The sequence below is a fragment of the Echinops telfairi genome, unplaced genomic scaffold (assembly GCF_000313985.2).
Source record: "Echinops telfairi isolate 266 unplaced genomic scaffold, ASM31398v2 ScPeMD7_29;HRSCAF=101, whole genome shotgun sequence".
Taxonomy (NCBI): domain Eukaryota; kingdom Metazoa; phylum Chordata; class Mammalia; order Afrosoricida; family Tenrecidae; genus Echinops; species Echinops telfairi.
The window spans coordinates 3,600,907-3,616,200 of record NW_022103926.1 but is presented as its reverse complement, the minus strand read 5'-3'; the positions used below and the strand labels follow the sequence as shown (position 1 = coordinate 3,616,200).

The 15,294-nt window shown below is 44.9% G+C and overlaps 2 protein-coding genes across 2 annotated transcripts in view; one reads left to right on the top strand and one right to left on the bottom strand.

Annotated features, from left to right (window-relative positions):
* The first annotated feature begins 1,290 nt into the window (after window positions 1-1,290).
* XBP1 (X-box binding protein 1) lies at window positions 1,291-5,456 on the top strand. Its single transcript, XM_013007882.3, is given in 5 exon segments — window positions 1,291-1,606; window positions 2,807-2,935; window positions 3,896-3,955; window positions 3,958-4,041; window positions 4,321-5,456. Coding segments are annotated over 5 exon segments (954 nt in total). The 5' UTR covers window positions 1,291-1,483; the 3' UTR covers window positions 4,879-5,456.
* Window positions 5,457-8,045: 2,589 nt separating this feature from the next.
* CCDC117 (coiled-coil domain containing 117) overlaps window positions 8,046-15,294 on the bottom strand; it is a 14,145-nt gene continuing 6,896 nt past the window's right edge. Inside the window, exons 3-5 of the mRNA XM_013007881.2 lie at window positions 13,466-13,690; window positions 12,925-13,062; window positions 8,046-10,932 (exon numbers count right to left, since the gene is read on the bottom strand). Of these exons, the coding sequence (XP_012863335.1) occupies window positions 10,695-10,932; window positions 12,925-13,062; window positions 13,466-13,690 (601 nt within the window). The 3' untranslated portion in view covers window positions 8,046-10,694. The remainder of the gene's footprint in view (window positions 10,933-12,924; window positions 13,063-13,465; window positions 13,691-15,294) is intronic.

The following is a 15,294-nucleotide window of genomic DNA, read 5'->3' as shown; positions in this document are numbered from 1 at the left end:
CGCGGCTCAGGTCCAGTGCCAGCGTGGCGCGGGGCGGGGTGGCAGGAAGTGGGGTTGGCCTTCAGCCGCGCGCGGTATAGAGGCCCGGGCCCTTTCTTATTCTTCCGTAGAGGTGACCAGCGCTGGGCGTGCGGCCCCCAGGCTTTAGGTCCGTTTTTCCCATGTGTAGCCTCAGGCTGACCGCTCAACCTCTCTGATCTTGGGTTTCTTGACAGTATCCAGGAGTCGAGGAGCTGCTGCTGGGCTTAGCCGCTTATGGAGGGGCGCGCCGCTGAAATGTCTGAACTACTGAAAGGGCCTGACCAGGACTAGGTCCCTCCTTAAAAAGGGACCTCCGAGGGGGCTTAAGGAAATTCGTTGGAAAGTCCCATTCTTTTCGTTTTCCCTTAAGCTTTTTGAAGCCTTCAATGTATTTCCTGAGGGAGCTGGGGAAACTAGTGAAACGTACATAATACTTATCGATATGTCGATTTTCAACTCCTAACAATCCCATTGGAGTACAGATGCCTCATAAGGTTCCATGGTTGTAATCTTTACAACGGGCAGGCAGATGGTCAGCCTTCTTTCCAGAGGTGCTGCTGGGTGGTTTCAAACCTTTTTGTGAGCAATAGCAGGTGTCACATTTGTGCCACCAGGGTTCCTTAGGGAGCACCTATCTCTGTAAATGTTAGTGGCCCCATAAAAAAAGCTAGTTGTGGCAACTCTCAGGGGCAGGTTTACCCTGTGCATCAGGGTTGCTGAGTGAGAATGGACTCAATGTCTGAGTTTTTTGGTTTTCCCAATTATTGGAGATAATCATTGTAGTTTACTAATGTCTCCTTGAGAAGACCCCAAGGAGCCCTGGTGGTGTGGTGAGTTAGGCATAGGACTGCTAGCCACAAAATCAGTGGCTAACCCACCAGCCCCTTTGGGCGAGAAAATGAGGTGTGTCACTCTGGGAAAGACTTACAGCCTCAAACTCTAGAGGGTCACTAGAAATCCAAACGGCAGTGAGGTTGAGTAGCCCTGGGCCCTGTCACCAGGGATCTTCACCTAAGATCTCAGTACTAGGGTGACATGCTTAATAGCCCCATGGGATTTGGGGGTGGGGTAGGGGGTGGGAATGCTGTAGTGGGATTGCAGGTGTTCTTTATCTAATCAGTCCAGGTTGGACCTTGTTTGGAATTGGAGTCAGGAAGCAGCGGGGCCAAAGGAGGGGGAGGAGGAAACATTTTCATGATGCAAGAGGACTAGTCTGTGTGCCCAGCTCTTGCACTAGGGGGAGGGGGAGAAGGCAGCGCAGCATGAACCAGGCGAGTGATGTAATATGGGAGACAGAATGTAGCTGAGTCTTCAAGCCAGGCCAACAGAAGGTTCTGTTTTGTTGTGTTGAGGGGAGGAGCCTGCCTGGGGTGTTTGACCACTTAGCTAGCTGGGACCCTCAGTGACAATGAAGGGACCAGCTGACTAGATTCTCAAGTAAAGCTAGAAATAAGGGAGGCTCATGGGGTGTGCTCCTTCTGTTTGCAGAAAACTGAAAAACCGAGTAGCAGCTCAGACAGCTCGGGACCGCAAGAAAGCGCGGATGAGCGAGCTGGAACAGCAGGTGGTGGATTTGGAGGAAGAGGTGAGATGGCTGCAAGGCCAGGTGCCCATCTTGGCTCCTTGTCAACCCATCCTTTGGGAAGTTTTCATCCCAGTGTTTGCTGTCTTTGCCGTGTGGGGAATGCAGTTGGGTGAGGCACGGTCCACTCTCGGTTGGTGGGTTTGGTTTCTGATCTTGAATGTCAGGAACAGTTGAATTAAGCCAACTATCTAGATCTAGGTGCCACTAAAATGGTGGCTAAACTCGAAGGGAGCAGAATGGTTTCCGACAGGCCCTCTGGCATTTGTTGCTGGGTCTTTGTCACAGGTTGTGAGCTCAAGAAAGTTTACTGAGTTCGAACAGAGTAATGAGTAGGAAGTCACTGGTGAAACTTAAGCTCTTTCCGGGCTTGGCTGAAGTCCACTAAATGCTACCTCCTCTTTCTAGGGCTTGTTATCTAATGGAAGAAACAACCCACTAACCAAATATTATTCATCACCTTAAACAGACTCACATCCCGAGGGTTACTATGCAGAGGTTTGGTTGGTGGGTTGTTCCTTCCATGTATTACTTTTCTTAAATCATTTTATTGGGGCTCATACAATTCATCACAATCCATGCATACATCAATTGTGTAAAGCACACTTATACATTTGTTGCCCTCATCATTCTCAAAATTTGCTTTCCTCTTGGGTTCCTGGAATTAGCTCATTTTCCTTTTTCCCCTCTCCCCCCTCCCTCATGAACCCTTAATAATTTATAAATTATTATATCTTACCTTACACTGTCCGGCGTCTCCCTTCACCCACCCTTCTGTTGCCCATCCACCAGAGAGGAAGTTATATGTAGATCCTTGTGATTCCCCCTTTCTACTCCCCCCTTCCCTCCCGATAGGTATCGCCACCCTCACCGCTGGTCCTGAGGGGTTCATCTGTCCTAGATTCCCTGTGTTTCCAGTTCCCATGTATTACTTTTATACTCTTCTGCTACTACCACTTCTATTATCAGCCAGTTTAGGACAGGGTTTTTAACATTGCAAATTTGTTCTTGAGCCCAGTTCTTAAATTGCTGTTTTTAGAATTACAGCCTGCCCTTCTAGATCCTACCATGACTGACCACCAAAGCACAGCTTCTCACAAGTTCAAGAAGCAGAGAGCCCCGGTTGTGGTAGACCTTTGTCAGATGAATTCTGAAGTAAACAACTTGAGATGCTTTAATGGCCTCTTATGAACTTCTTTCTAGAACCAAAAACTTTTGCTGGAAAATCAACTTTTGCGAGAGAAAACTCATGGCCTCATCGTTGAGAACCAGGAGTTGAGAGAGCGCTTGGGGATGGATGCGCTGGTTAGTGAAGAGGAGTTGGAGACCAAGGTAAGTTGTCTCCTGTATTTTGTGCCCTCACATGAGAGCAGGTCTTGAGTGACTTAAGCCACCTCTCTCGGCCCCATGTTTCTGTTAACATTCTGGGGTGTACCCTGTTCTTGACATGATCCTTTAGTTTTCAAACATTTCCATGGAGGCAAGGCATCCTTTAATGACACTCATTTTAAGTGTGTACTCGATAGTTCTAAGTCCCAAGAATTCGAGTAAGTTAAATGGCCAAGAACTCAAAACTGTCATTAAGTACGTTCTTACTCACAGCAACCCTACAGAGCAGGGTAGAATTGCCCGTGGGTTTTGAAGGCAGTAACGCTTAACAGGAATAGAAGACCTCCTCTTCCTCCCAAGGAGCAGCTGGTGGTTTTGAATTGCTGACCTGGAGGTTAGCAACCCAGTGTGTAACCACTATACCACCAGAGCTCCTCTACTATCAGGTATTAAGAAATATAGTTGCCACCAAGATGAACCATGCAGACATCAAAAACCCAAAATGGGAGGATGGTCAAATCAGACTTGAATGCTACTAACACTGTAGTTGCCCTTCGATCCTACTATATGAATGAGTTGGGAAAGGATTCGTAAGAGACGCATCTCTGATAAGAGTAATGGCAAATTGAATGACAAGCCTTGAATGGATGCTCAAGGATGGACAATGTGGAAATTCTGTGAAGGAAGCGTCTAGCAAGGTGTTTATCAAAAAGATTTTAGGACAGGTGCTGTGCAACTTACGAATTTTGTTTAAGACTTATCAGTATGGCCTCTTTGCACTAGATAGAAAAAAAGTATCACCACACAGAGCCCCATTTTCTTAGCCTTTCTTGAGAACTTATAAAGGCCCTGACAATACTAAGGGCAAGATAGTCAGCACTATAGAACTGGTTTTCTAGCTTTCTTGGTAGCATCCCTCAAGCCTTTGGGCTGCCTGTGTACTCATCCAGTTTTCATCCCCAGGGGAATGGACCGAGGCCAGTGACCGGGTCTGCTGAGTCCGCAGCACTCAGACTACGTGCACCTCTGCAGCAGGTGCAGGCCCAGTTGTCACCCCTCCAGAACATCTCCCAATGGACTCTGACGGTGTGGACTCTTCGGACTCTGAGGTAGGGATCACGCTGAACGGTCAAAGCGCTGTGTAATTCAATAGTGCCACCTTTTTGGTGCCTGGAATCTCTTAACCAGAGAGGTGAGGGCAGAGATGGTGTGGGTGAGATTAAAGGTGAACATCAACTGCCATCTTGCTGGGTAACTTAGGATGCTGAGTGGGATCATCCCATAGCCTCGTGGTTCATTTATAGCAGGAAACCTTGTCCTGAGGGCTCTAGGGACATTCTGAAATGCATTCTGATAGTTGGTCTTACTTGCCTTTTTGCTTCTTTCAGTGTGATATCCTTTTGGGCATTCTGGACAACATGGACCCAGTCATGTTCTTCAGGTATCTTTCCCCAGAGTCGACCAGCCTGGAGGAACTCCCAGAGGTCTACCCAGAAGGACCCAGTTCCTTACCAGCCTCCCCTTCTCCATCACTGGGGACGTCACCAGCCAAGCTGGAAGCCATTAATGAACTAATTCGTTTTGACCACGTATACACCAAGCCTCTCATCTCAGAGATAACGTCTGAGACAGAGTCTCAAGCTGATCTGGTAGTGAAAATCGAGGAAGCACCTCCCAGCCCCTCAGAGAATGATCACCCTGAATTCACCATTGCAGTGAAGGAAGAACTTGTAGAAGATGACTTCATCCCGGAGCTGGGCATCGCAAACCTCCTCTCTTCCAGCCACTGCCTGAAACCACCTTCCTGCCTGCTGGACACCTGCAGTGACTGTGCATATGAGGCCTCCCCTTCTCCTTTCAGCAACATGTCCTCCCCACTTGGTGTTGACCATTCTTGGGAGGACACTTTTGCCAATGAACTCTTTCCCCAGCTGATTAGTGTCTAAGCAACAATTCAGTACTGCCATCCTTGCCCTTGTGTATTAACACCACTGCCTGGAGGATAGCAGGGAGGCTCATCTGCTCTAAAAGCCAAAGTAGAGAGGTGATGTCCTAGAAAATTCCTCTTAAGTATTTTGTCTGTTCAGATCTCAAAGATGACCCCAAGTATTGTCTTCTGACATCCAACAGCCCGAATACCCGGCTCTATGACAGAACTCAAAATCAACAGCTTTTAAGCTTGTACCTATCGGCACTGCCCTAAAACAGTTGTTATGAGGTGGACCATGCAGACAATAAGGGTTGTTGGGTGAATGTCTTCACGTAGACATGGTCTGTCATTTCCTGTCCCGTCAGCATCCCAGGCATGCTTCCAATTTTAGGTCCTTAGGCTTGTTCCCGGAAGCAGATAACCTACCTGAGGGGGTGACTTTTCCTTCACGTACAGTCCTAAGATCAAGAATCTTTTGTAAAATTATGGAAATTTACTATGTAAATGCTTGGTGAAGTTTCCCGGCTGCCGTAGCTACTGGAGGTGCTTTCTCCATTTATTTAAACCACCTGTGCAATTAAAAAGTGCAATGCAGCCTCCTCTCATTTCCTTCTCGAGCCCCATCCCTCTGCTCATCTGCTATGGTGACACACTTTTTTGCCCACTGGAACGCCTGGCTGTGATAAATGACATAATCTGCTCATGGAGCAGCTACATTTCTGACCTAGGTCAGTTAACTGACAGAGCTAGGGGGTAAGCCCTGCAACTACTGGTTTGCTCTGCCATCTTATAAAATGCTGAATGGGACGTGCCATTAAAATACTTCGATTCCCTTGCCATTACATAGGGATTGACAGTATTTTCTAGATTGAAACCCTTGGTTCAACTACCACTGAGTAGCAAGTTAGGCCCTGTAAGTCCACTCACTGTTGCAGCCACTGTCTATCCATCACGTGTGTTGAGGGCCGATCCTCCTATTTCCCTCAAGCATGAGCTTTTCTCCAGACGGGTCTCTCCTGCTAACATGTCTGTGGTATGGCTGAAGTCCCCATAGCATCACTTATTTCCTCTTCTACAAAGGAGACTGAGGATGTCTCTGAATGCTGCTGGGAGGGTTAAGGAAGAAATGCATCCTAAATTCTTGGTACCTGCCAAGCATGAAACTAAGTGCTCAGATGTTTGCTGCTGTCATTCAATCTACTTGGGGATTCACTGATAGCAGTTTTTAAAGAGAGTAAAAGGCTTTCATCTATATAATTAGCCTCTGCCAGTAAATGAAAAAGCCTTCCCGTGTATTTAACATTGAAATAGCATTATTTCCTTTTAAGACGTGACCTCGGGGGAGGTTGGCATAACTGACATAGGAAGAGGCTGGGTGTAAAAAAGCCAAAGGGCCCAGTGGTCCATCTCACTTCAGCCAAATACAAGGGAGTGAGTGATGTGTCGGGAGCCCAGGTCCTTGGTAGGCCTGAAAGTGAAACCACCTTAAGATGTACACACCCCCACCCTCACCCCTATTTAGCAACACATGCTGCTGTGGGTACTACTGTTTCATACTTTCATGCCTTAAGCTGTCCCCAGGAACCTTTCCTCACCTGGTTTTCTGTAATTGAACATTAATAGAGCTGAGAATCTATTGGAGGGCTCATGCTTAAAAAAAACAACCAACTCTGCCATTGCTTCAATTCCAACTCCTAGGTAGATGCAATTTGAAGGTATCATTTCAATGAAATCTGAATGATCAGCTTGAGGTATGGTTACAAAGACATACGCATGTTACCCTTCCTTCAGCACAGTACACCCGCACCCTGGTGGCACAATCGGCTGTTCTTCTTTAACAATTTAAGCCTTAGGGTGGTTCTACTGTCCAAGAGGGTTGCTGGTAGTTGATTCAAGCACAAGCGGATTGGTCTTGGGGTTAGAATAGCACTAACATCTGGAGGCTGAGGCTCACATCCAATGACAACCATGTGAAAGAGGAAGCTGTTCTAACAGAAATGACACAGACCACGTGTGGCCAGGGTAAATGATGTGGGTTTCCTGAGATGGGCCACAGTGACTAATGACAAAATACACCTGCTTAAGGTCATTTTCATATTGAAAGACCAAACTGAATGGTGAGAACTAAAAATCAAGATCTTTCCGCCCCCAAACCTATGCAAGTTTACTATCACAAATACAATGTCTCTCTCAGTGCTGAGGTCAATAGTGCACACTATTTCCCTGGGGCTTACAGCATGAGTCTGCCTGCCTCCTTTGCCTTTCTCTCAGACAGGATCACAGTAGCGACAGACCTGCAAGCTGGTGATGTTGCCCACTTCAGGGATACTTTCAGGCATCAGCTCAATTGTAACCTGCTAAGAACTGAGCCTTTACCTGTGACTTTTAAGGCTCACTAAGAAACAGACAACTACTTTGCTGACCATAAACAGGTTGTAGGTGGTCTTACTGGAGCTGTAGTCTACCAGTCTACCTTCTTATTTCTCTAGAAAATGGAAATGGGAAGTTAATGGGGTGTGAGGATTTGAACTCATTCTGCCTGAATACATTAGGAAATTATTTCAATGAAATCCAAAAGATCAAATTTACAGGAATCATTAAAGACAGTAAAACCAATTGCACATGGAAAAAAATGTGAGCTGGTAACTTAGATCATAACCCTAAATGTCACTCTCTTGTCCAGACCTGCCCTTCCAAATATGAGTTTTAAAAATTAGATATGATCTTTTATGATTTTTAGACTTTAGTTGAAAACAAAACCCTGTTGCTTTGTTATTGGAACCAACAAATCAGGGAACTTTATTGAAAAACACAGCTGTGAACAAGCACATAATACTGCCACCCAGTGACGACATCCTGCAACTTCCTGAATCCTAAACTGATGTCCCAGTTCCCTGTGGGAACTGCGGTTTCCACTTCCACTTCTGGCTGGATTGGAAGGCGCAGTCCTGGACACCAACAAATCAACTTCAGACACTTGCATGTACAGCGGCCTGTGGCACAACAGCCTGCCTATCTGGAAAATTGCTGAAGTGTGACATTTACCCTTAGCCTAATACCATCATCCTTAAAATAAATTTTAAAAGCTCATCATTAGTATGAATGCTATTTTGAACCACAATTGAGAGAAAAGCAGAGACTACCTAATCTCATTTACTAAAATGCAGAAACAGACTATGCAAAAAAAGTCCAAAACACAAGTTTTATTGAAACCATAAAATACAGAAACCAGATTCTCAACTTAAAAGTAAAATTGATCGCACCTTCCCGAACTTTCCTGCTATTCACCCATTCTTGTCACAATTTAAAAAACAAAACCAAGTTCCAAATCCAAAAGAATAAATTTACTTTCATCCTTCAGTTTTGCTCCCGCCCTAGTTATGTTTCTAATAAACTTTACCTTTTCAAGAATGAGTTATCCTTTAATATAATTAATATTTGTGAGAACCAGTTCTTCATATTAATTGAAAAAAAAAACAAACACCCACACACAGACATCCTACTCAAACTTAGAAAAAATATACATTTGTTCTTTAAAGCTCACCTGCTTTAAGATAGCTTTTTCTCTTCACACATTAGCATGGTATGCCAGAGTTTGATCCATGCTACCATACTGGTGACAATGAACCAGACCGGGGAGGGAGAACCTAAGGGCCAACGCAAAAACCCTGGGCTGGGAAAGAAGAGCAAAGCAGAGGCATGGGGACTGTGCCGACCACTCATGGGGAAGAAAATAATCCTTGTCCAAGCACACCCAACAAGATGACATTTCACACATGAACACGAACCATCCGTTTTCCTGCCAGATTACTTATGTCAGACAACCGACTCCTGAAACAAGGTCTGGCTGGACTGTAATGAACTAAATCTGAATTTTCCTCCCCCCCTCAAAAGTGTTGGGGACACAGTGGGGCTCCAAAACGTTCTTGGAAAAATTCAATTCTCTTTTCATCCTATTTTTCCACCAACTTTTCTCATTTTTTAGATCTACCAATAGGGTAAGAGTCTTGTTTTGGGTCCTTGCTCGCCTCCTTCCCAAAGGGTCTAGAGGCCTTTTGATCTGAGGGCTACCCAACAACTCCCAGAGAAGTCCTCCTCTGGAAAGTTGCCAGCTCATCTTCCACCCTTGCACAAAGGCCAACTGCCACCCTGGGGCCGCTCCTTCTGGCTTCTCTTTGTGCTAGAACAAATTTCTCAGCATGGAGACTCCTTTAAGGCCACATGCTTTCAGTTGGTCCCGTTAAACACTGTTCACAAGGCAGGAGTTTTCCAAACAACATGTCTCAAACCCACGCACACATTTCAACAGGGTATGGTTTACATTCACCTCCAAGACTGAGAGCAAGAAAACTATTAGCTGGTTTTCCAACTGGTTTCAATACTGAATTGCAGTTTGGGTCATTTTACTATGTAGACATTAAATATTCTGTTTAAATATTAAACATTAAATCTTTTCCTGACTATCCAGACAGATGTGAGAAAGCAGGAACAACAGGCCAAGAGAAGAAAACAAGCCCCAATGACCAGACTTGTAACCAACTCCTGCACCATATGTAAGAAGGTAAGGGACCTCCTAACACGAGTTTCAGGGATGCCTGGGAGCTGGATTCTGAACATTTACCTCTACTGGATAGAGCATTCTTTTTCTACGCAAGGAATCCAAGCCCTACAAAGGGGGGATGACATCCCCACACAAAAATGACAAACTGGAGTGGTCTCCTGTCAGGTGACTAAAGGGTCAGTATTACACTCAGTTAAAAGTCATTAACAGATATTTGGTAGCAGTAGATAAATTGCCATTTTACTTTGCCCTGAGTCCTTTGCCACACAGAAGAACTCTTCCTGAGAAATTAGAAATATCAATCCTGGTTATCCCTGAGGGGCACCTTGAGCCTGGGCTAGGTGTTCAAAGAGCAAAGGTGCCCTGCAAGCTGAGAGCCACTCTCTACTGTCTGTTAGCCTTCCTGTGGAATTGGTTAAGCACCATGTCAATTGGCTCTTTCAGTAAATCTCAATGTCCCTTGCCCATTGGGTTCTCAACGGATTCGTTGTTTTCTAAATTAGTACTAAAAGACAAACAAGTAAACCCAAACAACTTGCTAATACAGGTACACTTGTCTACCCTTCAGAGTTAAGCAGTAACCTTTGCTGATCAGCCAGGCTCGCAATTACACAGGGGAAACCAAGGAACAACGGCAGGACAAAGCAGCTTTGAAGGAAAAACCTTTTCTGTGTTTTCTCCTCGGCATTTTCAGCGTCTGGTGATGAGGTGAGCCACTATGCTGTTGGCTACTTCAATCGGCACAGCTACAGTAAACTGACAACTCGAGGAAGAGGTTTAGGGTGCTGTTCAACTTCCTAACAATAGGCGGCAGCTCCTGCTGTGCTCACTTCTTACCAGTGCTATACAGACAAGCATGTAAACAGAGCCAACCAGGCTAGTCATGCTCCAACGGTTGGTGGGAGGAGGAACCTGTTCCTTTCCATTGAGACTCGTCTCCCAGTGTCTGCAGGGTTTAGGCAGTGTCCTCTGTGACCAGAGTGGCCCCTGCCCACTCAGCTTCTCCACTTGCCTCTGAAGAGGCTGGCAGTGCTTTAATCAGCCGCCCTCCCACCACACCCAGAAAACCAGCTTTTTCCCTTGAGGAAAGCTTCCTTGGCAGAAAGTTGAATTCAGTGAGTGGACACTCAAAGTGATTGTCCAGCCCAGATCCCAAGTGGGGTTTTATCAGGCCCGCTTCAGAAAACCTTCAAGTCCCTATTCTAGGCAGACAGGCTCATAGCTGAACACAAGAACCTTCTAGAATGTGACTTTACTGTAGAAAACCATTCCTAAAGTTCCATCTCTTCTTCTGTGCAAGCGGCTGTCTCCACGCTACTATAGAGAGGCACCCCTGTTTGTCTTGGTTCCAAGAACAGTTCAGTTCTCTGGGAGAAGGCAGGGCTGGCAGCCATGTGCTTGGTCAGCTTCTCTCCTGGGTAGTTCTTAGTGTTGGGTGATGGCTTTGGCTTCTCAGAAAGGAGTTCAGGGAGAGGTTTCCAGAGCACGAGCTCCATGGAAGGACGGCTCCTAAGACACAGATGTTCACACACACAAAAAGAAGCTTAGGACATAGAAATAAGAGGAACGTGCTAAAAGCTAATGTCTGCTACTGGATGTCAAGTGGCAGCACCAAAATAGGGGATTTACTTCAAGTCAAACTGATCTTTAGAAAGGCCTCAAGTATGTAAAATCCCAACATTCTGCATGCGACTCTGTAACTAAATTCACTGATATTACTGGTGCTGTGATTCAAAGCAATACAAACATCCAAATGCACAGAACAAAGATCCAAGATTTACTGGGGAGTGGAGGGTGTTCAAAAGTTGGTGGGAAAATTACATTATCTTTTCTATTTTCCCACAAACACTTTGAAAGTCCATCACATTTCTTCAACATTACAAGAGATTTATAAATTGCCATCGTATTAGCAGATGTGGAATGCCATTACAAACTCAAAGTGAGGCACTGGGCAAACATGCTTGCAGTAGTTATTTGGCACAATGCTTTTTCAGTTAACCTAAAACGATGCTCCTTCCCTGGTTGTGGTGGTTTCTTATACTCAAAGACAAAAACTTATGTCATCAAGTTAATTCTGATTCATAGTAACCCTGCAGGGCTGAGTAGAACTTCCCCTGTGGGTTTTCCAAGGTTGTAACTATTTATGGAAGTAGAAAGTCTCATCTTTCTCCCAAGGAGCTGCTGGTGGATTCGCTGCTGGCCTTGCAGTTAGCAGCCCAATGGTTAACTCACTAGGAGCCAAAGGCAAGTAAGTCAAAATAAAATATAAATTAAGAATGACATGCCCAAAGACTAGCTTCTGGGAAACGACCAAGAGCAGAGAGTGCTATTTATTAGGCTGGAGGGCAATGCGACCTGCTCTCTCTTTGCTAAGCTATTTACCCACCCCCTCAGGACTGAGTAGTTAATCATCAGCTCAAGATAGGGCACTAACTCAAGATCTCTATGATCTAACGCCAAGCAGCAGCTAAACCTCCCAGCACAATCACTTCCACTGTGTCCAAAGGCAATGCTTCATCTCCAAGTACCTGACATCACTGGGAATGGCAGTGCAGTGACACACATTGGGCTGCAATCTCCAAGGTCAGCAACACCAGCTGCTCCGAGAGAGAAAGACAGGGCTTTCCACTCCCATAACAGTCAAGTCTCGGAAACCCACAGGGGCAAGTCTGCCCTGCCCTATAGGGTCACTCCAAGTCCAACGTCTTGGTGGCAATGAGTTTGGTTTTGTTCTCTACTGCTTTCAAAAACTCAACCCTAACTAAACACCAAGTCTCCATACAACATGTTCAAGTCCTAATTGCCTACAAAGGGTGACCAGGTGGCTTACAAGTTGAACCACTCAACTACAAGGCAACCAGTTGAACCCACCAGTAGCTCCAAGGAAGAAAGATGAGGCTTTCTACTCCCATAAAGATTTACAGCCTTGGAAATTACTATATAGGGGTGCTCTGAGTCAGTTGACTACATGGCAGTGGGTTTGGTTTATTGTTTCTTGGCTGAAGGGCCTGAGGGGCGACTCATACAGAAACCAAGAAAAAAGCTTTGTTTTGTGGCCTTCGTGGTCAATGTGTTGACTGCTAGCCCAGTTCCGTTTGTTTCCTAAGTTTCAATGAGGTTCCTTAGAGAAATGAGAGATCCAGCTAAGCAAGCACCTTTAAAAGGCAGTTCCTATTGGCAATCACAAAAATAGAAGCAAATCACCTTTTGTTTGCTAGTCCTCTATTTCCAAGGATTAGACTATAGTGCATTTCAGAACCTTAACCAAGAAGTGGGCAAAACAACCATTCCCAAATACGTCAAAGTCTGGCTCACCATAGCATTTACTCAAGCCAACAAACTAAGGCAAGGCCCGTCTCCAACAGGCCACTGGGCTCCAAACACCACCTTCTGGTGCTGTCCCCTGCCTGGTGATCAGGAAGAGATGAGAACCCTGAAGGAGAGGGCTAGCACACACCGGTCTCCTCTCACAGATCCTAATTTAAAAGTACCCAGACTTACATGCACTCAATCATTTTCTTGGTAAAGATCTCATCAAAATCTCGCTTCAATCCTGTTTTCATGGTATCAGAAAGGACTAGGCTGGGGAGATGGTTAATATTTCTGTCAGCTTCAACTTCTTCATCTTCATCAATTATCCTTAAGTAAATTAAGAAAGAGGAAGGAGCAGAGAAGGGGAGATTATTTACCTAAGTCATTCTAACAATTGGGGAGAGTGTTTTATTTTATTTTTTTAATTAAATGAAGTTGGATAAAAGCACCAGCTGCTACAGCAAAAGTTCAACATAAAAGTTTGGGTTTAAAAAAAAAGCATGTGCAAAAGAATTGTTCAACACCTCAAGTTAACAAATGTTTTATATTAGATGCAATCAAATTTGAAGATGTCTCAGAAAACAAACCCAAAATGGAAGACAGAGGTAGTAGGTGGAGAGCTGAATTAGTCTGTTCACGAGAATAGCTCACGTTACCATGCAAAGTGCATGCTTTTTTGAGTTCCCTGATTTTTATAGCAACGAGGCAGCTATGGTGGCTGACAACTTACCTGTCCTCAATTTCCTGAAGCTTCCTTCGGGCAACTTCACATTGTGGTTCAGCAGTTGTCTGGTCCATTTCTTCAAAGGCCACATCTAACGTGCCAGACAGAGAAAGGCCACTAGTGCACGGATTGACGCCATGACCTTCTACTTCCTGATGTGCACAAAGAATCCAGTCAGTAGAGCCAGGACAGAGCCCTGCTCCCAGCAGTCTTTTCTTTCTCACTGGACAACTGAAGAAAAAAATGTTCTCAATGAAAACACCAACTTTTTTCCTAATTAGCTAGAAAACAAATGAAACGGCCAGCGCCCCCACCTTAAAATTCGTATATGGACAACAAAAACAAAAAACAAACTCTACATCTTTTTCTGTCACCCTCACAGCCTTCCTGAGAGGGCTTTCTTTCCTTTTCAGATTAGACGTGTTCAATGTGAGAACTTCAGTCAGTCCTACCAATTCTTGCAAATAGTCAAAGGAGAAGTAAAAGAACCCACTATACCAACTACAGTTAATTCATGGAGTGCGGGTAGTGTAGTGCTTATTCACTGGGATACAGTCCACAAATGGGGCTTTCTACTCCCGCAAAGAGTCAGTTTCAGAACCCCACAGACAGTTCTACCCTGTTCTACAGGGTTGCTATGAGTCAGCATTGACCCGATGGCAGTTGACTGACAACACAGTTAATTTCACACTACTACCGTTAATTCCTACTACTAAAACAATAGTATTGTCTTACTACTGGCTCCACAGGGAAGTGTCCTGGCAGCCACCCTATACCCTTTCCTAGGTGGGAAAAAGTGTGCCCTATCAGGTCAGTTCCACATAGTTCAGTGTAGGTGATGCTGGGCTTTCTCATTCCCCTCCACAATGTCAGAGGCTGTCATACGGCTCTATCAGTCCCCATCTTACAACATGTCACCTTTACTTCCTAGACAAATTCATGGGCAGAGATTTAGAAACTAGGGCCTAGGAAACCTCACAATCATGGCAGAGAGTGGATGTTTGGAACCAGGTTCCAGAGGTGTACTCAAAATACGGCCCGCCGAGGACATTTATCCAGCCCGCTGGGTGTTCTTGCCCCATTTTTTTACTTCAAAATAAGATATGTGCAGTGTGCATAGGAATTTGTTCTTAGTTTTTTTTTTTAAACTATAGTCCAGCCCTCCAATGGGTCTGAGGGACAGTGAACTGGCCCCGTTTAAAAAGTTTGAGGACCCCCTGTTCCAGAGCTTGCAAACCCTGCCTTTCTGCTGTTTCCACTAAATCCCTGGACTCCATAAGGGCAATAAGCTGTTCAAACACCTTCCATAAATTAGTATTTACAAGTACCACACCATGAGCATTTTAACTGAAAAATGTCTGAAGCAAGTTAAAATTGGCAGTCATGCCCATTCTACTTAGGAATTTAGGCTACAAAGACTTTATTGCTTGGGCATCAGCAAGTGCAGTATCAAGATCAATCCAGAGCTCTGTAGCCAAAATTCAATAATGGCTACCACTACCTCTGATCCTCGAAACCGAGTCAGAGGACCACACACACCATTTACCCACTGCCATCGAAGTCAATTCTTGCTCATAGCTGTCCTTAAGTATGGTTTCTGAGGCTGGAAATCTTTCTTTCTCCCACGGAGTCAAAGAAGGCAATATGCATTTTTCAAAAGGAAATTTCTATCCGTTAACACTGGAAAAGCCAATATTAAAGTTGCTGCCGACAGAAACTCTGAGAATAATGATTTCCTAGGAACCTAGAGTGTTGAGTAAAACCAACTATTGTATAATAGGTTTGGTTTACAATAAGTTTCCATCAAAAGTATGTGTGGGTGTATATATATATAT